The sequence below is a fragment of the Lontra canadensis genome, unplaced genomic scaffold (assembly GCF_010015895.1).
Source record: "Lontra canadensis isolate GAN:19392208 unplaced genomic scaffold, GSC_riverotter_1.0 scaffold4, whole genome shotgun sequence".
NCBI classification, from domain to species: domain Eukaryota; kingdom Metazoa; phylum Chordata; class Mammalia; order Carnivora; family Mustelidae; genus Lontra; species Lontra canadensis.
Window position 1 is genome coordinate 5960658 of NW_022630998.1, and position 24402 is coordinate 5985059.

Genomic DNA, 24402 nt, shown 5'->3' on the forward strand with positions numbered 1-24402 from the left:
GCCCTATGTGTTATGTTTGGATGGATGGAAAATTATACAACTTGCTCTGACCACAGAATTGCTATTAGTGTATACTCAAAAGTTTATTCAAGAAGTTCAGTATCTTATAGCTTCAAATAACAAGTTATACAATTTTTTTAAAAGATTTTATTTGTTTATTTATTTGACAGAGATCACAAGGAGGCAGAGAGGCAGGCAGAGAGAAGAGAGAGAGAGGAGGAAGCAGGCTCTTTGCTGTGCAGAGAGCACGATGTGGGGCTCAATCCCTGGGATCATGACCCGAGCCAAAGGCAGAGGCTTTAACCCACTGAGCCACACAGGCGCCCCCAGGTTATACAATTTAAAGTGGCAAAAATATTGAGAAACTTATTATCCTCTAAGAGGTATCAAGCAGGAGGAGAATTCTAATGGTGTGTACTTTTTTCTCTGCTTTTTTCAACACAATTATATTTTCCTTCTTAAGTACAAGACAGAAAAAGCAGTTTTCTGTATCATATGCAGACTTGACTATACCTGTGAAAAAGAGAGATGACCTTTCCCTCCTTGGGTTTCCTTTTACTGAAAAGTTTCCCCAGAACCCACAGGCAGACTGCCCATCAGAGCACACTGATGAGGATCAGGTCATATGCCCTTGCCTAGCCTCAAGGGAGGCCAGGAAAAAATGTTCTGACATCTTCCATCTTTATAAAGGTACAATGACTCTGCCAACAGAATAAGAAGTCAGGTGGAAGATGGTTTATATGTATCAAATAATATAAAGTTGATAATGTATATATTGCCCATTAAACCTATAAATGTTATCAATCATAGTACTCGGTATTAAATACAGACAGTAATTTATTTCAATACTGTTGTACTTGTTTTGATTTCATTGACTTCTAGAACCATTTAATGCACATTAGTAAAGACAACGTTTTAGATGACTATGAATAGCAATAGGAACTTGGAAAACTTAAGTTTTGTTTTCAAATAAATTCATGTAGCATTTATTGTTATTGTCTCTCAACTGTAAATCACCCTACTACAGTCTACTTTGTGAAGCTGAGACTTGAATTAGAAGCTCTACTTTTCCTTCTCCTGCTGGCTTCCTGTTTGGCTCTGCAATTAGAGGGCACTAGGGAGAGAGTAGAAGGCTGGAAGAGCACAAAGGGACTTCCTCAGTCCTATTTGCTTTCTGTGCCTGTATTTCTGCTTGTTATTCCCATGCACCCTAAAGACACGTTTTCACCCTGCCATGCAGATCATTCTGGTAGCAGCTGCTGATTGCAGCTTTTCCAATGCTCACCAGCATTGGAACCAGCCGGTGTTTCTTTTCCCCAACACCAGCATTGGCTGGCTAGACTTAAGGTTTAAGTGCCAGCTTTGGGGCAATTCCTTTGGGTCAGAGACTAGAAACCAGCACCAGTCAAGCAGTAAGCCTTCATCACACCTTCTTTACATGTCTAAGTTTTAATCATCTCCCACTCTGTTTTGTGCCCCTCAGTCTGAGGGGAGGCTGCTTCCCACAGGTGCTGCCTCCATGGCACCTTAGTTTAGTACTCCCCTTTGGCCTTTCCAGTTCTTCAGTATCTAGTCATCAATTCTTTATCAATTCTTTAATACAGTAAATCTATTCTTTTTTAAGGGAGGTTACAGGTTTAAAATTTTTTACCTAAAGAACCCTGTACTATTTCATCTTTTCTTGCATCCTTATAATCATGTCCACATCCTGTTTTACTTCAACATTGAGATGCCATATTGGTTTCCATAACTTTCAAGGGTAGGATGTTTTTGTTTGCATCTCTTCACCCCCGTTATCACAATCTTTAAAAAAAAATTCTAACCCAAAATCTATGTGCTAGGGTAGCAGACATATTTAAGTTCTTTAACCATTTCCTTCTATTAAATTTCCTTCTATTAAATTCAATATATACCCTATATGTACGTTTCTCTAAGTTCTCAAGTCATGACTTTGAAATTAAGACATACCTAAAAAGCTCTGGGTAGCAAAAGATGGAAAATGGCATCAAGAGTGGAGAAAAAAGGGAGACAGTGATTTTTTTGAAAACAGAGGAACAGTAGGATATTGGGGGGACAAGAAAAGGACAAGAGGTGGTAGCAACAGTAAGAGATGTCAGTGGTGATGGAATATGTCCCTGGTTATTTTTTTAACTAAATGGAAAAGGAAGGCTATAAGGTTTGGCATTGTGCTTTATGACAGATAAGGACATGATGACCCTTCCAGAATGCCCAGATTGACCTAGACCATCTAATTTGGGACTACCTGGAACTCATTTCAGGAAGATAGAATACTCAAGAAGGCTTAATGATCTGCCCTCAAAGACTAACTGGATGAATTCAAATTCAAAGAGGGAAACATCTTTCAAATTCACTTTAAAAGCTTTCAAAAATTTTATTTAAAACTAAAAAGCAGAAAGAGCAAGATTATAGTCAGACAAATACTGTGAAATATTTGGGGCAAGAATTAGGGTGAAGTGGGGAGGAAGAGAAGGATTGCCAGATTTGTTACCTAAGGGGTACAATTATCCCCACAACATATTTCTCAAGAACTTTTCAATCTTTAAGCTTTCTGCTTCTGTGCTTTCAAAAGCCAGCCTAGATATAGTCTTCTAAGTGTGTGATGCAGAGGAAATGTGAGATGTATCACTGATTACTTTCAGTTCCCAACTGTCCTATTTTTATAGCTATCTATAGCTATGTAGTTGACAATAAACTATTTCATAAATGTCAGCCACTTCCCACAAGTTTTAAATTGCTTGCTTCCTACCTGTGGAAACACTTAAGGAAATGACTTTAATTTTTTTTCTAAGTTAATTTTTTTTCTAAGTTAATCCCTAATTATAGCAATCAGAGAAATGTAATTTTTATAAAACTTCTTTCAAAGAGTAACTTTAATGTGCTAATTTATTTTTTTGCTCTTACTTATTTCTCTTTTTTTTTGTTGTCATTTAACTTTTTCTTTCTTTAATTCCAGTTTGTTAACATATAGTGTAATATTAGTTTCAGGTGTATAATGTAGTGATTCAATACTTCCATATACCCGGTGCTCCTCACAGCAAGTGAACTCTTAATCCCCTTCACCTGTTGCCGCCATGCCCCCACCCTCTTCTGGTAACCATCAGTTTGTCCTCTATAGTTAAGAGTCTGTTTCTCAGTTTGCCTCTCTCTCTCTCTCTCTCTTTTTCCCCTTTGTTTGGTAACCTACTTATTAAACTAAAAGTTTCTTAGTAGGTAGAATAACAATTTTTTTGTTTGTTTGTTTTAAACTGAGGATTAGCAGTAGACTAATCAAGCCATCTTTGCAAATGTGGAATAGAGTTGAGGTCTAGTCCCTCCTTTTTTGATAGGGTACCCCTATCTGGGGCATCCCTGTTGGGGACCCTTTTTATTCCTTAATTGGTGTAACTCCAATAGGTGGAAAAGTCTGATGTTGAGACCATTCATTTCTCAGTCACTGAATGAGGACAGACTTCTGCCAGTCAGCTACCTGAGGTATCACTAAACTGAAGCATGCCCACTGTGATAAGCCAAAAGAATCAAGAGCTGACCTAAATGGATGGAGGCAACCAGAAAGAGCATATTGAAGAAGGTGTGTTTTGAAAAACAGGAAAAGAATTAAGTGATAGTAAGAGAGCAGAAAAGAATCTCATGAATGGGATCAAGTTATAAAGCTTTGTTTCATATGAAATGAATAGAAAAAGGATAGTAAGGATGTTTCACCAAATGTATCAGTTTCTAGAAAGACAAAATGGAATAGTGACTTCCTATTTTGATAAATTTTCAGCTACTTTTTGGGTAACTAGTTATTGAGCAGTGACTGTTGTCAATTGTTTTTGATTTTAGTATTTAGCTGGGGAGTAGACACCTACTTATAAATTTGCAACATTTAATATATCTTTACATGCATGTCTGGAGTCTGAAGTTGCTTATCCTTTTCCCTCTCTTTTGAACATTGCTATGACTTCCATGCTTCATCTTATTTAGTCTTTTCCACAACCCTGTTAGGTTGAATATTACGCCCGTTTTCCATGAGGAAACTGAGGCTCAGAAGTGTTTAGTGATTGGGGCCAAGCTCACATCTAGAAACCGAACCCAGTTCTGTCTGAATCCCAAAGTACTCTTAACTGTCATACTAGCTGCCTGCCTGATTTGGGTAAAGTGATGGTGGGCCACTGCAAGCGTGTTTACTTAACTAGATAATCTATTCCATGTGGTAATGAGAAATGAAGGTTTTAAATGGGTATTTAAGAAAGACAGGAAACTGCCATTACAGAACTCAGAAGTGACAAGGTGAAAACAGGGACTGCGAAAGAGAATTCCAGACCTATTTTTAAGGACAGGAACAGGAAGAAACTAGAAATGGTTCGGTTTGGTTTGGTTGGTTGGTTTTGTTTAATAAAGCACACCAGGAGCAGTCACAGCATGGTAGGGAGCAGGTCTAGGTTCATGGGAAGTAGAAGGAAGGCCCAGCTGAAGTTAAGAAGGTGAATGTGAGGGGAGAAAGTCACGGAAGAGTTAAAAAATCATTCCCAAATTGACAAGCTTAGCAAACCGGGGATGGTAACTATATTGTATTTGATGAAAAATCTGAAATGGAGTGGTTATTTTGGGTATGGTAAGAGGATGAATTTGAAATTCAATACTCATATAATTGGGAGCTGCATTGTGTACTTAGAGTAAAATTCCAAGGCAGCCTCTCTGCTTAGCTCCACCCCCAATTCAAACTTTTTATGCCCCACTACAGCAAAAAGACCAAAACACTTTTACAGGAAGGAATAATTTGGAAAGACTGGGCTATAAAGCCAATTGAACTTGGTGTTGATAGCTCAATCATGGATTTCGTTAGACCACAGGTCTGCTATATCTAGCTGTCTTACGCAGATTGCAAAATCTATTTCCTTTCCATCAATGATATATAGGCTAGTTAAATGTCAGAGTCCCTCCCTCTTTTCTTCCTTCTCTCCCTCCCTTCCCTCTTCCCTCCCTCCTGTTTTGGCTGGGGGTAAAATTCACAGGACATGTGCTTTGGTCATTTGTGGCTGGTTTCTCAAGATATTGAATGATGATTTTAGTTATATAATTGACTCCAAACAATAGAATATATTTCAATTCTGGATATATTTTATAGACTTGTCTCTTTCTTAAAAACCTTTTTAAAAAAAGTTTATTTATTTATTTATTTGACAGAGATGACACGTAGGCAGAGAGCCAGGCAGAGAGAGGGGGAAACAGGCTCCCCACTGAGCAGAGAGCCTGATGCCGGACTTGATCCCAGGACCCTGAGATCATGACCTGAGCTGAAGGCAGAGGCCTGAGCCACCCAGGCACCCCTAGATTTGTCTCTTTAACACAGATAAACATTTCCACTTGGGCTTCATCCCATTTGTTCAAAGAATGATTTGTTCTGACTTTATATTCAATGAATGAATCACCAAAGTGTTCCAGCACATATTAGACACCATTAAATAGATGGGAAGGTTTTTACCAGTGGAGCCTGTTTTATCTAGGCAAACTTTTCCTTATTAATTCAATCCAACAAGCGTCTCAAAATCACATTTTTGTGTAAATATGGGTGGATAGTTTCCATCATTAATTTATAAAACTTTATTCTCCTTAAAAACATTAACTTATATTTCTTCCCTAAAAAAATAAAATTGTCAGAATTTTTCACTTGAATTCCCATATTTCTTGTCTTGAAAGAAAAATCAATAACCTCTGTGCTCCCAGATCTGTATTTATCACATTCTACTTTCCTCCAATTCCCTACCAAACAACAAAAACAATAGAAAAGCAAACTCAAGAAATGGAAAGAAAGAGAGAAGAATGACTATAAGCCGCAAAGTCTGATTTGATTTCCTAATAATGGGAAATTATTTTAACAGACTTATGGCATTATATAGGAGGACTGCATCTTTCAGAGTGTGAGCAATCAAGAGAAAAGATAAATGTATTCAATGTACTGTCTACGAAGCATTTTTTAAAAGATTTTATTTTTCAGTAATCTCTTCACCCAATGAGGGGCTCAAACCCACAAACCAAGATCAAGAGCTGCACCAAATGAGCTAGCCAGGCACCCCTGTATGCTAAACTATTTATGCGCAGTATCTCATTTAATCTTTACAATCAACCTTATGAGTGGTGTTACTATTTACACTTTACAAATGGGGAAACACTAAACTTGGTTAAATAATTTGGCTAAGGTACAAGGTACAGTTTAATTCAAACTAATCCCAGAATAAAGGCAGTGTCTGAGTTTTAAACCAACTACTGTGCAATATACTGCCTATGTTACTATACCTGTCATGTTGTATAGTCTGGGATATATGGGTAGTGTAGTAGTGTGGGTAACCCTATTTGCTAGTTTTCTGTCTTGTCACCAACTTCCTTGAGTTAGGAAGTTATATTTCCTCAGAAAATGTCAATAGTTCTTGAAGATGAGATTTTTTTCTCCCTTTGCAACAGAATCGAATCCTCTGGGTTGATGAGAACAATCTGACAGCTCACGTGGAGGCTGGTATCACAGGACAGGAATTGGAAAGACAGGTAGGTTATTTCCTTTAATTAAGGCTTACAAAGCATTTCTTACTGTTTTGCTGTAAATGTTATGGCTGGTTACAGACATGCACTTGTTAAGGGACGATTCTGTACAAAGAAAAGATTACCAAGCATTACACTACTGCTGTCAATTCATACTTACGGCAACTGCCTCCAGGATTTGTTTAACAGCGTCTGCAGCATCTCGTTCACTATAATACCCCTTCTCCACAATCCTAAAAAGAAAACCAGGAAATCCTTCTCAGACACATGGGTTCAGGGGAGTGGATTTTTTTTTAAAGAAGTTAACTGAATTAATGTTAAGGAAGATGCATCTGAACAATCGCAACATGTCAGCATAACACCAGGGGAAATATTTCCATAAACTGATACTCTAGCAATCTTGGGTCTCTTTAGGAAAATGAAACACATTTATTTTGCCTAGGCTTGAACTGTCCATCCTGTTTGAGGACAAGAGAAAAAAAATCTTTTGAAACTCTGTATTGAGAATCGTGTTAAATATATACCAAGTAGACAACACACCATGAAACATCCCTTGTAATTTTTACACAGCTTCAATGATTATTAACTCCTGGCCAGTGTTGTTTTATCTATCCAATCAATTATTTCCCATCCTCTTTTTTTATCATAAAGCAAATATTTGGCATCACATAATTTCATTCATAAGTAAGGTGTTGTCTCTAAAAGTATAAAGGACTTTTTAAGACTCATAACTATAATGCCATTATCATACCTATAAATTATAATTCCTTAATATTTTCAAATATACAGTGTTTCAGATTTCCAACTGTCTTGGACATGTTTTTGAAATCTGTTTGTTTGAATACATATCCAAATAAGGTCCATATAGTTTGACTAGTACTTCTTTCTCTTATCTTCCTTTTACCTGGAGCTCCTTGCTTCTCCCTCCTTCTCCCACCCCTCTCCTCTTTCTCCAGCTGGCTTTTTTTTTTTTTTTTAAGATTTTATTTATTCATTTGACAGATTTCACAAGTAGGCAGAGAGAGAGGGGGAAGCAGGCTCCCTGCTGAGCAGAGAGCCTGATGTGGGGCTCTATCCCAGGACCCTGGGATCATGACCTGAGCCAAAGGCAGAGGCTTTAACCCACTGAGCCACCCAGGTGCCCCTCTCCAGCTGGCTTTCTATTCTAAAGAAATGACTTGCTCTTTTTGCATGGATCTGGACGAGGAAAGTTTCTTTTCCTTTAAGGAATCTTTATTTTAACTTAAATCTTTTCCATTTTAATTCCGGGAATGTTTTCCTGAATTAGAATGCTTTGTATGTGTTTTCTTCCATCACTTTGGTTTTCTTTTTTTGGGGTGTGCAATTATATGTATCGTGAGTTTTTCTACTTTTGATTTATATTGTTCTTCTATGAATTTCTTAATTTTAGTATTAAGTAATGTTAACTTTAATTTTCTGTAGATCATGTTATACTTTTATCTGTTTTGTGGGCATATCATCCTGACATGCTGATTTTCTATGCTCTTATAATCATTTTTATTGCAATTAATGGAGACACCTGTCTGTTGTTGCTTATTTTTAAGCAAAGTTGGTTTTCTTAACCATTTTGATAGAGTGATGGGTCAGGCTATCTTTTCTAGTTTCATGGCCCTTGACTGATTGTTTTCATGAAGCATTCAAAATTATGACCTCATACTTTCTGAGATCTCTTCTCTTCTATGTGAAACTTCATTCCCTTGCCTCTACACATCTCTGCTCTGGTTATTGGAGTCTCTTTTCAGCAGTTTCTCCTAATGTACACAAGGCGGCTTCAGATATTAGTTTCAGGAGTTCATAGGGCCTTAACTGCATTAGTTTCTTCAGACCTTATTGTGGGTGCAGCCCTTGTGCTTCTCAGAAATTTGGATGGCAAAAAGCTCTCACAATTTCAGCTGTTCTTATATTGGCCCATTCTGCTTCCCAATGATTTGGAGGCTTTGGAGATTTGAGTGTTCTCCTATTCTTAGGTTCATCAGTGTCTTCTTGCATCCTCTAACATAGATGCTAATACCATGAAGCTCTTGCAATCATTATTAGCTTGTCCTCATTCACATGTTTTCTAGGCTTCATGGGGAAGCCTTGTCACCTGGTTTTGTTATAGATATTGTCTATAAATTTTTGTTTTTTCTGTCCTATATAGGGATACTTCAGAAGACTGGAAAACCACACTGTTGCTGTTTCTTTCTTCCCAAAATTTCAAGAGAAAACACATTTTTGATAACACCAAAGATTACCAACTTGCATAAGATGTTTTCAGCTGACAAAAGGTTTATTGTGAAAAGTCTGACAAAGGTCAATTCAAAACATGTAAGAGTCAAACTTGAACATTTTTTATAGCTTTGCATTGAAATTTTTTAGAGTGTTAATATCTTAAATAGCACATTTATTTTTTAGAAATTATCTTCCATTCTTTTTTTTTAATGTTGTGGTAAGAAGTTATAAGTTCTTGAAGTAGTTGGTATTAGAAGCTGGAATTAAAAATCTATAGAATCTTTCCAAAATAGGGGATGGATGATGAGGAAAAGCAGAAAAAAAAGATATAAAATAATATATAAGAAGATACCTTAACAACCATAATAATCAAGATTCAAAAAAATTATATCGATGCAAAAATTTCAATTATTTTTTCCATTCAATTATTCAGAACATTGTCAAGAAACACCAACTCATTATCTTTTCAAAATATGAAAGATGGAATATCCTTCCTCACCTTTTTATTTATTGAATACTTGTTATGAACCACATTTCAAATAAAATGTGAAAGTAGGTTATAGTATTCAGGGAATCATTATTAATTAGTTTTTGAAAATCAGTTTTCATACAATGTTTCAAGATTACAAATTCTTCCAATTCATGATTAAGTTAAGTAGAGGACTTACTAAACATTTAATTAAAAGAAATTACTTGTACTGTACTTTCTGAACATTTTAAAATTAAGCATGAGAGAAGAGGAAAAGAAGGACTACTGTGTCAGGGTAGGTTGAGAACTTTGGTTACAACTACATCGTCTTCTGCATTTTGTTCTAAGTGTGGATTTTGCAGTACATCCATCAACCAACTCAAATGTAATTAATGTCTCCTTTGTGTGTGGCACCTGCACTCTCAGCAGCTTGGCTTTCCCCAGTCCTTTTAAAGGAGGGGAGTTGTTAGAAAAATGATGGGAAGGAATGGCCAATGGTTAACTTTCTTTCCACCTCCCATTCTCCCCAGAAGAGGATAAAATCAGTTACTTCTGGCCTGCAAAAAAACAGTGTGGATTTTCCCCATGGCCACTCACCAAGGCTAGAGTTTTATTACAACTGCTTTGTGGTGCCCCTCTAGGGGTGCTCCTCATGGCTTAGTCTACATAAGCACTACTCCTTGGGGTTGTACAGAGCCAATTTGCACAACCACGTGCAGCATCTCTGATGAGAAATCCTCCTTGTCTGTTAAATACAGGGGTTCTTATGAACGTCCCTACCTCTTAGAGGGGCAGTGCCTCACACACTAGAGATTCCTCCTTATATTCTGATTTATTATGATTTCTCAAGCTTTGGCCTAAATATGATGTTTATGCATTTTCATTTGGGTATATCTTAGAGTTAAGTGCTTATGTTCAGAATGTGACCTTATGTGTATGTCTAGGGACTGGCTGGGTAAAGGAGTGAATTTTGGGGGGACCTATTTTTAGGTGGGATAGAGGGAAGAGTAGTAGGTGTAAGAATGGTTAATGGAAATCTCACTAATTTTCCACAATATAAGTTAAGTTAGTAAAATATTTCATCCAGCTAATAAAAAGGATACATTCTAACAGATATGTCCATTCATTCATCTATTTAGTAAATATTATGGAATGACTGTTACATGCTGGGCATTTAGAAATGAACCAGACACAACCTCTGCACTTACGGGGTTTCTCTTGGTATAAGCAGACAGACAACAATTGACATACTGTGTTGAATGCTGTGGCAGAGATATTAGAAAATGACCTGAGAGCTTGTAGAGAGGGCCAGTGATCTATTCTGGAGGCTGTTTAGGGTGGGAAAAGGATTCCAGAGGTAGCTATATCTCAGCTCAGACCTCAAGGGTACATAAAATTTTTCTAGTTGCAGAAAGGGTAGGGGCTGGGAGTGGGATAGATATGGAAGAGTAGAGACTGGAGAGGAAGGAGATTGTTCTAAGAAAAAGGACCAACACTATAGTGAGAATTAGAGACAGCGGAGGGCATAGTCATAACCAATATTTCTGTGAGCTAGCTATTGGCTGAATCAGTAAAGAATAAGATTTGTGGGGCGCCTGCGTGGCTCAGTTGGTTAAGTGTCTGCCTGGGGCTCAGGTCATGATCTCAGAGTCCTGGGATCAAGTCCTGCCTTGGGCTCCCTGCACAGTGGGGAGCCTGCTTCTCCCTCTGCCTGCTGTTCCCCCTGCTTGTGCTCTCTCTCTTCCTGACAAATAAATAAATAAAATATTTTTTTTTAAAGTTTAAAAATTCTAAGATTTGGGTCCTGCCCCAGATGAGACTACAGACAGTACAAAAGTTATTAACAAAAACATCACCATAGATGTAATACATGTTATACTAAGGTTTGTACAGCCAAAGGATTTATAAATTCTGTTGTCAGAAATGTCTCTAGAGTAGATATATGGGACAGGAGTACAGAATGCAAGTGCCTTCCCCACCCAATCCACATGAACTCAGCTTGCCACAACATGGCCCTACTTTTAGAACTTAACCACGCCTCTTCTAGGCTCCTGCTCAAAGGAATTTTTGTTCCCAGTTGATATGTTCATCAGAGTGTTACAGAGTTAGGTTGCTGGAACCCGGATATTCAACTTTAAGTATTCTACCAGTTGAGCTGCCACCTAGGCCATTTATGGCTGACTAGAAAGGTCAGTCAATAACAGAGAACTTCTCAAGTTGCAAATGCAGGTTTATAATCTACAGCTAAGACTGTAAGTGAAGACATTAGTGATCAAGCAAAGGAAAATGAAGTCTTGCAATCTTTTTCATGTGGGCATGACTATAGTATGTGTGTTTGGCCAATGCCTTCTGCAGGTTATTGTGGGAAAATTCTTAGCCTTCTCACTAGATTGTTGTTTCCATCACCCATAGGACCTAGCTCCAAGCCCCGCTCATAGTAGGCAGTCAGTAAATATTTGTAGAATCAATACTAACTGCCAACTGAATAGGTGCCAGAGAAATTTCAGACTGTGGACATATGAGCAGCTCCTTTGCCTGTGTTCCTTCTCATGGGGAACAGAGCACTGGACTGGGAAGTGATGCTCATTACAAGTCCACTGGCTATCAATCCAGAGGGAGAGCTACCATAAAGATGCTTCCCAAAGCAAAATGCAACACATAGAAATGTTATTGTTGGTCTTAGGAATACATTCAGAGGATCCCCTGGGTGGCTCAGTTGGTTGGGCGTCTGCCTTCAGCTCAGGTCATGACCCCAGAGTCCTGGGATCGAGTCCCACACCAGGCTCCCAGCTCCATGGGGAGTCTGCTTCTCCCTCCGACCTCCCCTCTCATGCTCTCTTACTTTGTCTCTCTCTCAAATAAAAAAAAAAACAAAAAAACGAATACATTCAGAGTTAGTAACTAGATATTACTGTAATAACATGATCTTTTTAGAAACTTATTTTAAATAAAATAAAAATGATTCAAATTCAGCAAAATACAGCATTTCTTTCATGAGGCAACACAGAATTTTTATGCAAAATTTAGCTGGAATTTAAAAAAAAAAACAAGTTGCCATGTACATAACACCAAGGGTTTAATAGCTTGACACAAAATATACTAATGTGTTCAACTTTTAGGAGCAATGAAATATTCAATCATTGCAAGGGTTTTAGAGTTGTAGAAATAGGATAATTTTGGTTGATATTTTTGGTTTTTATACTTAAACATACTTATTGCTCTATTTCTCCTCAGATTTAGCAAACTAATTTCTTTTTCATGCTCTATAAAATAATAAGAAAGCAGTTAAGATGTAACCAGCATCTTAAGATTGTTTTCAAAGGCCCAGGGCCATGACGTTTGCTGCTATGCAGCAAAATTTCTCATCATTCTACTGTGAACTGGGCTAGAAGACCCAGGGCTAAAAACAAAATCTCTTCTAGGATTTTTTAATCACAACAGGACCCAAAAAGCTACGCTGAGCTCTCTCTGACCTTTGCACAGGCCCCTCAGTCACTAACAGGCCTAACTGCCATCTAGAGATCTGGGAAGGAAATATAATACACTGGGGATGTGTTCCCAGGCTGATTCTCTGACTTCCACAGGACTTTCGTCCTAAACAGAGACTTTTATTGCCACTGCTGGGTGTGTGGGAGCACATGCTCCTCTTCCCCCCTGTTGGAACTGTTTTCCTTCTCATCATTTTAAAATTGCAGGGTGAAGAAGCACAGACAATGCCTATTTCTCTCCATGGACCTGCTTGGAAATATGACATTTGTGCATTTGTTGCTGTCACCTTAATTGCTGCAAATTGAATTGAACACATCTCCAGCCTGGCAGTTAGCACCAGTGATGATGCAGTTGAAGAGCTCTAATCTGATCATATCCTGAGGCCCTCAGATTTCCTGGCACATAGATTAGGATCTCTACTGCTCTCCCCATTAATGACAGCTTTTTCTCAAATGGAGGTACTATTAGATGACTGTAGGTTTTGTGAGAAAGAGACTGGTCTGAAGACAATGTGTACCGAAAGATCAAATGACATAGGGTAAAAGCCCCAGATAGGAGTTTCAGGAAGCAAGTCTTAAGGGTTGCCAGTACATCAATCTGCTGTTATATATGTTAAAATGAATTCTGCTGTACCTTGTGTCAATCTATCAATCCTTTATAAGCTTCATTCACTGCTTTTTCACATTTCGTTGATGGCATTTTTGTCTATATTGATGCTTTTTCTGAGAAGTCTCCTAAAGAGTGTTAAATTCATATGCTTAAAAAAATAGTTTCAAAGATATTATTTCAAAGACACTGTTAAATTTGAAAGCTACGGAGAGAGTGAGGGAGTTGTGAGTGCTGGTCAGGGAGATGATGGTACAGGAGAAAGGGGAGGTCGAATCAAACTGGAGACCTGGGAATGGGCCTAAGGGAGCCCTGGCCCAATTCTTTTATAATGTAAAAGAAAAGCCTGACTCAAAGATGTAATATAAATTGTCCAAGAGCACAGAGTTTATTCAGTCATTTATTTGACAAAATATCTAGCAACTGCTTGTTTTCTTTCTAAAACAGCTTCTAAAGTGGACACTAAGGTACTCATTTTTAATCCCGCCAAAGTGCTCTGCTTTTGGATATCCCTTTACCCTTCCCGCTACCCTTTACCTGCTAACTTCTGATTTCTCACTTAAAATTCAGCTCAAAGATTCTATTCCTCCCTGAAGCCATTTCTGTCTTGTAAGGCCCCGGGGCTTCACCACCCACCTTTATTCCCTTCTCACTACTACTTCTACGCTAACCAGAGCACATTGCCTTCACCTTCAAGGGGCTCCTGGTGTAGAAGAGGGAAAGTAAAAATGCGATATGGACCCTAAAACTATGTTTCAATACTATCGTCATCTCCCAAAGGTATGTTAGGGCTTGTAGAGGCAACCACAATATCTCTAGACAAAAAATACATAAATAAATGAGGACAAGGAACTAAAAAAGAAATAAAAATAAGAATCAGTACATGAAAGACATATCATATGGTACTTTGTATTTGCTAAAGCTGGCCACAGATTTGGCATAAGTCTTCATGTGGGGATGATACATGCTATAACTGGGACATAAACACAGTCCTTTGGGCACAAAATCAGGGAGCCTGATTTTGATGTAGTCTTTCCTGTTTGTTTGTTTGTTTTTACTTAGCATGATGTTTTTGAGGTTCAGCCATATCAAAGAAACACTCCTTTCATGGATGAATAGAATTGTACATTTTGTTTCTTCATTTGCCGGTTTATATACAGTTATTTTCTCCCCTAGAACACAGCCCCTCTATGTGCAGGCATCCACCCAAGCCTGCTGTGCCGCCCCCCCGTGGAATCTGTAGGGTAAAGGGAAATGACACAAACTTGGTGATGCCCATAATGCTTGTTGTGCCGTGAGTAGTCAAGTCCTTTATTTCTGATCCAGGAGACTCATATCTTTTTCCAACACCCATGAAAGTGTAACAGGCCAACTTACTTACTAGTTTGTAAGTAGAGCAGAATTATCCCAGCCCCAACAGTAAGTCCTCTGACCTTGTTCTTCTTTTGCAACATTGTTGTGACTACTCTAGGTCTTTTGAGCCTTCTCTGTCTCTTGATTCTTTCTGCTTCTGAAGAAGAGAGAAACTTTTCTATTTTAAAGAAATCCTTTCATCTGATTCCAAATCTTATTCTGTCTTCCCTGGGATATTGTTCCAAATATAAGTCCTTCCCACATAGATGTTTCTACCTTTCCAGCTTGTGGGCTCCTTCCTACCAACAAATTAATGTGTTCCCAGTGTGGCAGCTTAAAATATTTAATAAGCCTCCAATTATCCTCTGTCTCCTACTACTACCTCACTTTTATCCTTCCCTTTATAGCCCAGCTTCTAGAAAGACTATAAATTTAGTCCAAATCAAAGTATACGTTTTCTTCACATATAGTCAGAAAAAACTGCATAAAGAGAAGATGTATTTAAGATTTCAATGGTTGAAAAACAATTATATACATATTAATAAGTTAAGTCAACACTCAAGTAAGATAAAATGTTACATTACTAATTTGAAGTTTTATTTTTAAGTATTAAGAGTATTTGCATTTGCTTACATAGCAGCAGCATAACATGGTAGAATAATCATATGCTTTGGAGTCTGACATACTTGAGTCCAATCTCATTTAATTGTTGTTCTAGATCCAATATAAGCTGAGTGACCTAACAGTAGTTAATGGACCTCTCTGATCCTCATTATTTGATCTATAAAATGTATATATCAAAGCCTACCTTGTACATGTGTCGCTGTGAGGATTAGATGAGATCATGGTTAGTAAAACGCTCCGCCATTGCCAGGACACTAATAGGCTCTCAAAAATGGCCCTCATAGAAGTGAGTTGGGGGAAACTGGAGGGGGAGACAAACCATGAGAGACTGTGGACTCTGAGAAACAGACTGAGGGTTTTGGAGGGAAGGGGGGGTGGGGGGTTGGGTGAGCCTGGTGGTGGGTATTAAGGAGGGCATGTATTGCATGGAGCACTGGGTGTGGTGCATAAACAATGAATGATGGAACACTGAAAAGAAATAAAATGGGAAAAAAATGCCCTTGTTATAGTGACTAATTATCCTTCTTAGACAACCGGATTTCACAGATCTTCACTTTAAACAAATACATCATGGCACCTGGGTGGCTCAGTTGGTTCAGCAGCTGCCTTCAGCTCAGGTTATGATCCTGGAGTCCCAGGATCGAGTCCCGTATCAGGCTCCCTTCTCAACAGGGAGTCTGTTTCTCCCTCTGACCCTCCCCCTCTCATGTTCTCTCTCTTGAATAAATAAATAAAATCTTAAAAAAAATAAACAAGTACATCAATGACCAATTTTTGACACAAGAGTCTTTATAAATTCATATGTATTCTGAGTTTGGTTAATCTCAGTACCAACCATGGCACAACTCTATGGAGACTGGGCAAGCAAAAACCCTAAGTTCCGTTTCTGGAATTTTTTCTAACGACAATGTCCTGAAAATTCTATTTCCACCAATAGTAAAAGCCATGAAATGCTGAAGTAAAGATGACTATATGGATTGATATACTAGGGCTCCATCAGGTGATTAATAGGCTAAATGCATAGTTCCAAATGTAACCACTACTTCTCTTGCTCATTGACCACTTATAGTTTCCAAAAAGAATATTTTCAGTTTGGAAAACTGAAAAAAAAAGAAGTTTTTAGTCAAATAGACATGAATTTCAAGATTGACTTTATGACTTAATTTCTTCAGTTTATTCTCTTGAAAAAAAAAATAGAATAATACCTCAAAACACTTGAAGAGTGATTGAGTGGGGATACATATATAGCTTTGCATAGGACCAACAAATGCAGTATGGATTCTCCATAAATAAATAATAGTTTACTTTCTTGGAAATGATTTGAAAGGGACTAACTGGATTTAATAAGAAAGACAGTGAGGTCACATGAGGAAGCAGAGCTAGACCAGAAGATAGTCTGACTTCCAGATTTAAGAAGATCATTTACCCTTCCTCATTCTCAGTTGCTGTATTGTAAAGCGGGGACAACGCTTTTTCATCCTCCTTACCCCAAAGGGTTAATGTAAAAGAGGAAAACACACTAGTGTCTGGGAAAGACCTTTAAAACCAAATACATTGATTTTTTGTTCTCAGCAACAGTGAGGTAAATAAGCCTCCAGGAAAGCACAATGAAGATAAGCTAAATAACATATTTTTAAGGAATATATTTGAAGATATCAGAGAGTTCCCAAGGAGGTGAAGGCTTCAGGAACCAAGATCCAGGAGAGAAGAAAAACCTGCAAAGCAAATCTAACATCGGATGCCTCTGCTTTCCCTTTAAAGGCATTTACTGGTGCATTTACTGACTTGACATTAGTAGCTAACTGAGAAGATGAACAAAGCTTCTGGCCATCTCACAGGATGGAGGGAACAGAAGTTGGCATTTAGGGTCTGTCAAGAAAGGGGGCCCTGGAACAATCTCCTGACTTAAACTGGAACCCTTAAAGAGCAAAAACCTATGAGTAAGAGTTGACAAGAAATAGATCTGCCTTCAGGAAGCCCAGCTTTGAATCAACCCAATATGTGATTGGATTAAAGTGATCTGCTCCTTACCTTAACTGCCTGCAAAAGAAAATCTGCTTTTTTGGAAGGTTACAACATTTAAAGCCTCATATTCCAAAATCTTTTATACATAATGTTTGGCATTTGAACAAGCATAATCAGGCAAGTAAAAACCCAAGGAGAAAACAGAAAAAAGACAATTTAAAAATCCATAATATATTCTGATACTGGAGTCAGACAAAAATCAGGAGAAAAAATACCTCTTCAAAAATTTGGTCAGATGAGTGTAAGGATACTGCTAAATTAGCTGTTTTAAGATATAATCATTTTCTGGAAAAAATTGAAAACTTACTCTTAAAAGCAAACAACCTCACATTGTGTCCACTTAAAAATACAACGTATTTCTCAGAATTATGAGGAGATTGAGAAGGATGAAACAGAAAACCTCTAGAGCTTTCTTTTTCCCATGATACCATAACTTCATAAAGGGCTTTTGGGGAGATTTTCTTTTTTTTTTTTTTAAAGATTTTATTCATTTATTTTGACAGAGAGAGATCACAAGCAGGCAGAGAGGCAGGCAGAGAGAGAGGAGGAAGCAGGCTCCCTACTGAGCAGAGAGCCTGATGCGGGGCTCGATCCCAGGACCCTGAGATCATGACCTGAGCCGAAGGCAGAGGCTTAACCCACTGAGCCACCCAGGCGTCCCTGGGGAGATTTTCTTGAACACAAAAAAATCACTGACTTTACTCCAAAAATGTTCATCAATTGTCCTATGCAATTTACTATTCATATTTAACATGTAACAGCAGATTCCACTTGGATTTACTATGCTTAATTTTCTAGGAGCATCATGGAATAGAATTTTTGCTAATAAATATAACTTTTGACTATAATGGACTAACATAATTATTTCTTCATTAATTGCTCCATTAGTTCATTCATTAGAAACTATTAACATCATCACTAGAACAGGAATGAATTTTGATCATCAAAATTAAATGAATTTGGTTTTGACCTAAGTATAGGAAAAGGAGACCATATTATGATTTTTAACTCTCAAAAAAGAAAGCAATACATGGATAATAATGTAGGATATATTTTAGGCTTGACACAGTTTTAAAGATGACTATAGAATTAAGTAACCTAATGGAGAAACCAAGTTCATCTCAGATATGGCAACAGATATATGGACAACAACATTTGGAGGGGGGGGGAAGAGTCTATGATCTAAGACTGCTAAGAGTTTATAAGTGATTGAGTGCTTTACTGGCTGTCTGCCACTCTTTAGATGTCATCTCTTAAGCCTGAATATTTCATCCATTTATCTCTGTAAATGAAATTGATCAACAATATTTAGTTTTTTCATTTTTTTCTAGAGCTAAATTAACTCTTTCCTATCACATCAATCAGACTATGAGATGAGAGAACCAGAATCTTTTCATGAAAAAAAGGTTGGAGAGGGACAGAGACTTGCTTCCAAAATAATTTGAACAAATAGAGGTAAGTAGGTAAATAGTTAGTGCTACTGGTAGATGATGGCATTAGTGTGACATTCCTGTCCCGCAGTTACTTAAAATTGGAGAACATGGTATTTCTCTCTGATAGACCATAATTAGCAGAGAAATATTAGTTCTCCCTAGAGAGACCTCATGGCTCCAAAGGCAGCAAGATCTAACTATAAATTGACTCTGTTAATGTGTCTAAAGAAGAAATATGTTTATGAAAGAGTTAGCTATAGAGGTGTGGAAAAAGAAGCCATTTCCGGCCAATTCTGTTAACATTTAGAGCAGAAGAGTCTTCACTAAGCACGAGGGAACGTGATGATCTTAGAACAAGACTATTCTGGTGGGTCAGTGTCTCAGCTTCCTTAGTAGCATAGAACCACTTCAAATTCATTCTGAGTTTCAGAGAGGTAAACCAATAATCCTAGGTTAAGTATTTTCCCTTTAAGTCAGGCTCTAGAATCATGAATCCAAACAACTATCCGCCAACTGCCACAAGAAGTATAAGTCTTCAGGCTATTGATATTCACTTCCTAAAGTTGGTTCATTTATTTGTAAAGTATGGATAGAGTTAAAATGTTACAATTTTTAAAGTCTGATAATTCACATAACTTGTTCTAAGAAAATTTCAAAGTACATATGAGCAAAATTATATATCTGTTGAAGATATATATGTACTTCTAATCAAACTGGACCACTTTACTCCTTGTTATCGGAAGATCCAAATCTGTACTGGGGAACATTAAAAACAAACAGAACCTTTGAAAACCAACATGAATACCTTTGGAAGCTCTTGAAGCAGGCAGCAAACTGAACCAGGTAGAGTTGGAAAGGAGAACTCCTTTCCCAACACATTCTAACCCTATCCCCTGCAGATCTTTTTCCTGGGAGTCCATTCATTACAGTGATTGCCCATTCATTCAGCAAACACTTACTGAGAATTGACTGTGCTCCAGGCACTCAGGCTTTATCAGCAATTCCCTCAATTTTTTTCCTGTCTTCTCTCTGCACCCCACTCCTCTCTTAACCCATTCTTAAGCAACAAGAATTTTGTATCAGTGCACAGCTTCTAACTATTTCTAATATATACCTACTTAGTCACTTTGCCTTCTTCCAATTCCATTATTTTTTGATTACCACAATGAGCACAGCAAAGGGCTGTGCTTAAAACTAAAAGGTTGTGTCTCTTGTACATATTGTTTGCCTATATTATGCTCTATCAAATTTTTAGACATAACTTCCTGCCAACCTCCAACTCTGCCTTGAGTGATGAGCATATGAACAGACAACTAAAACTGGCTGTCCCTGGAAATAACAGAACATTTTACTCTGCATCTGAGAACTCTAAACAGCTTAATAGAGAAAGTAGGCCTAGAAATAATTATTTGAAGAATATTGATTTTTATGAGCTTTTGAATCCTAACAGAGAATACTGTTACGTGTTTAACTTCCTATAATTTTCATCAAAATGCTACCATTTAGTTTAAGTTTATAATGACTTCAGAAATCTGCTTTTATTGGGAAAGTTAATGTTTGCAAAAGTAAACTGATATTACTGTGTTTCTTTTTTTACTCACTAAGCAAGGCAAATTTTCACCTACCCACATCATAGCAAATAACACTCTCTCTCCATTCTGTACTCCTGTTATGATTTATTTTAGTAGAATTGATCAAGTAGCATGATGTGTCATTATGAAAATCTTCAGGGGAAATTTCCCCTTGATACTCTTTGGTGCCTGGAAGCAAAACCTCTCTCTGGTTAGATTTCTAGGACCAACTCACCTGTCAAACAGTTCTCCTCCTGTGACCAGTTCTAGGACCAGACTGATTTCTGTAGGGCTTTCAAATATCTCTTTAAGTTTTATCTGGGGAAAGATATTAAAAAATAAATAATAAATTCCTTATTTTCAACTTTCTAGGAAAAGCTAGTGCTATGACCAAAACAACACTCTTTGTAATAGTAATATACTGGATCATTGTCAATAAAGTTCCCACATTCTGTAACAAGAAGCCATCTGTCACTCTCTGGTTGTTTTTATCTGTTACCTCATTTCCTTAAAGGTCCTTTCGAGTTTTTATATTTTTCCTTTTGACAGTTGAAAGACACCTGCCTTAGAAACACTTCCAAATTTTGCCAAAACATCACAATTTCTGAATTTCTCCAGAACTAAAAAACAAAAGCAAGCAAACAAAACTTCTTGAACCATTTGAAAAAGTCATGGTTCCTAGTGATGCAAATGCCTCTTTCTCCAGAAAGGGAACTTGGATTTGGGATCTGAGGCAGAATGGGACCAGGTTAAAGTCTGTCATGTCAATTTCATGTTGTGATTAATAAAAGCATTTTCTTCTTCTTCTTCAAAAAAGTCTGGGGCGCCTGGGTGGCTCAGTTTGTTAAGCAACTGCCTTAGATTCAGGTCAGGATCTTGGAACCTTGGGATCGAGTCCCACATTGGGGTCCCTGCTTGGCAGGGACTCTGCTTCTCCCTCTGACCCTCCCCCTTCTCATGCTCTCTTTCTCTCTCTCATTCTCTCTCTCTCTCAAATAAATAATTAAAATCTTAAAAGAAAAGAAAAGAAAAAAAGGTCTGTACGGAAAGGTATCTCTCAACAGCAAAAAAATTGCTGGTAGATAAAGAGATCCTCAGAAAAGTAGTAATGGCATTGATTTGACTGACTATAATAGGATTTTATCACATTCAGATAACTCATCCAATTCTGGATATTTTCCTCAGTATATAAGAGAATCTAGTGACCAGCGCTGATCTACATTTAAGGAAAATTCCACACTGGCTTTTTGTTGAAAGAAAAAGATGGATAATGTAAAAGTGGTGATTGATTGTATGTGGTAAATTTTGTTTATTACTTACCCAAAGCTCCTTCCCCCTATTTTATTGCAAACAGATTTTGTTTAGGGAAGAAAGGTACCTAGCCTCAAATTACGGATCATGATTGGTCTAAGCCATTTATGATAACTTTGTTCCCTGATTTTCCAATCTCCATGCAGTGAAGAGCCGTGATCTTATGGTTAGCTCTGGCCAATAAATCTGAAGAGAATTCTGCTGCTGCTGTAAGTTCTGGAAAAGCCTCTCCTCTTCTCTTCATACTCTGTTGGTGTGGCCTTTCCAATTTTTTTCTCTCTAGAGTATAGGTCTGAAGACTTGTGAAGACTGTAGAGCAGCCATTTAGGACCATGAAGGGAAAGTGTGAGGATGGAAGACATCTAGGTTCTGAATGGCATCACTGAGGAGCTAAACCAATGCTAGCAACTGCCTGCCTTCCGATTATAACATAAAGAAAATATTTATTTAGACTACCATATTCAAGTTTTCTGTTTTAGCTGCCTGCATTGTTAACCCATATTTAAGTTTTAAGCACTTTGCTTGGAGCCCAAGTAAGCATTGCAGGTTAGTCATCCTCCTGGACAACACAGCTTTCTCAAAGAAATGAGTAAAATACTTTCTTTAAGTAGTTGGCTGAATTCAAGTTATGGCCTAGAAAATGATTTTGTTCTTTTCACTTCATTGGCTCAAGAAAGCTTTTTGCCAGACCTTTCTCTCAATGCCTTTGTCTGGACACAGCCTAGAGCAGAGCTTTTGAGGACATTTGATTTTTCCCATTCAAGTACATCATTTATGTGAATCTTCACATTGTTTCTGAAGTAGATACTCTCAAGGGAGACTAAAATGACTTTGGAAAGCAATGCATTTTCTTCACAGGCTTTTTCAGCAATGGCATATTAATAAGATAGGCACACAAAAGGAAAAGGCCAGTGTTTTATTAGAGTGAAACAAAACTCCTCAATTTTTAGTTATCCTTTTATGCATGAAAACAAAGATGGTATATACTGCTGATCTGTCCATTTTGAAATTCTTTTGTGTGGTATTATTTTTAAGATTTATTCAGCTAAAGAAATGAAAAATGTGGTTAGATGAGGACAGGAGGTAGGCCATGGTGGCTACCTATTGGTGGTAGAAATATCCCCTTCTTATTATCAGCACGGGCAGCAAAGAACAAAAATCCCAGTCTGTAAGTTTGAAGATTATTTGAAATAGTAGATTAAAAAGTACTTACAATGTTTGGATGTGAGAGGCGAAGAAGAACTCCTATCTCAGTTCTTACAATTTTCTTGTCCACCTAGAAGGAAAACGAAAAAGAGAAACTGAAAGAAACTCCCACTTTAGAAATGCCTTAACTTTGGCAGAGAATCAGAACCAGCAATAACCACCTGCGTGAATCAGGTAATTGGCAGAGAGGCTTATTCTTAAGCTTTTTGTGTTTCTTTCCTACCCACCCCCCGGCCACCCCTTTTCACTTGTATGTCTTTCTTCTCTGCTCCAGACATAAAGTCAAACTAGTTAAAAATGCAGATTCCAACTTGTCAAATCTCTTGCATGGCCCTATTTCAAAAATCACTACCCACACCACTAAGGCACAAGTTCATCTCAACCTGTCTCCTCCTCTTCTTTTCTTTTATGAATCCCTGTCCCAAACCCATTGGAGCTGTCAGGCACTTCACTGCCTTTCTCACACAGAGGTGGGCACATAACCCAGCCAATTCAATCAGAATTCTCTTCCTTGGGCACTGTGACTGGGTCAGGGCTATCCGCCAGACCCAAGTCATCCCAATCAGGGTCCTCCCTAGAAATTGTGCTCAAATAACCAAGAAAAAGGTATTCGCTTTTTCTTTGAAATTGTGAGAGCAAGAGAGGATAGGGTCTGTCACTACCAGTAACCTTTTTTTATATTCTATTTAGTTTTTTTGTTTGTTTGTTTTAAATTTTATTTTTTTTCAGTGTTCCAAAATTCACTGTCTATGCACCACACCCAGTGCTCAATGCAATCCGTGCCCTCCACAGTACCCACCACCAGGCTTACCCAACACCCTACCCTCTCCCCTCCAAAACCCTCAGTTTGTTTCTGAGTCCACAGTCTCTCATGGTTTGTCTCCCCCTCCAATATTCCCCAACTCCCTTCTCCTCCCCATCTCCCAACGTCCTCCATGTTATTCCTTATGCTCCACAAGTAAGTGAACCCATATGATACTTGACTCTCTCTGTTTGACTTATTTCACTCAGCATAATCTCTATTTGTATCAAATGAAATCTTTGAATAAGAGAGGCATTTCTAGCACAGGCAGATGATGCTGACAGATCTCCTCCCAAGAGTTCTTGCCTCACACTCTAGTTCAGTTTCTGCAGATGGTTATGAAGAAAATTTGGATACAGATTATTTTTAAAATTATTATTTTTATTACTTTTTCCAGTTTTATTGAGGTATAATTAGTTCCCAAAAAACCCACATATAATTAATGTATATAATTTGGTGAGTTTGGACGTACGTATATGCTTATATTTTCATCACCACAATGTAATCAACATAACCTCCAAAAGTTTCTTGTGTGCTTTCGTGTTGCACACACATGGGTGCACGCAAACCATGTGTGTGTGTTTGTGTTAAGAACACTTAAATGAGATCTACCTCCTTAAATATTTAAATGCACAAGACTTTATTGTTAACTATAGGAATTCTGTTGTATGACAGATCTCTGGCACTTACTCATCTTGTAAAATTGTAACTTTATACCCCTTGAACAACTCCCCATTGCCCCCT

At 37.8% G+C, this 24402-nt stretch overlaps 1 protein-coding gene across 3 annotated transcripts in view; it reads right to left on the reverse strand.

The window, feature by feature from the left end:
• Positions 1-24402, reverse strand: part of CAMK4 (calcium/calmodulin dependent protein kinase IV) — a 230092-nt gene that overhangs the window by 65535 nt on the left and 140155 nt on the right. For all 3 annotated transcript variants that reach the window (XM_032845009.1, XM_032845026.1, XM_032845017.1), the window contains 3 exons: positions 22864-22926; positions 20575-20657; positions 6698-6770 (listed from right to left, as the gene is read on the reverse strand). In XM_032845009.1, coding sequence (XP_032700900.1) covers positions 6698-6770; positions 20575-20657; positions 22864-22926 — 219 coding nt within the window. The remainder of the gene's footprint in view (positions 1-6697; positions 6771-20574; positions 20658-22863; positions 22927-24402) is intronic.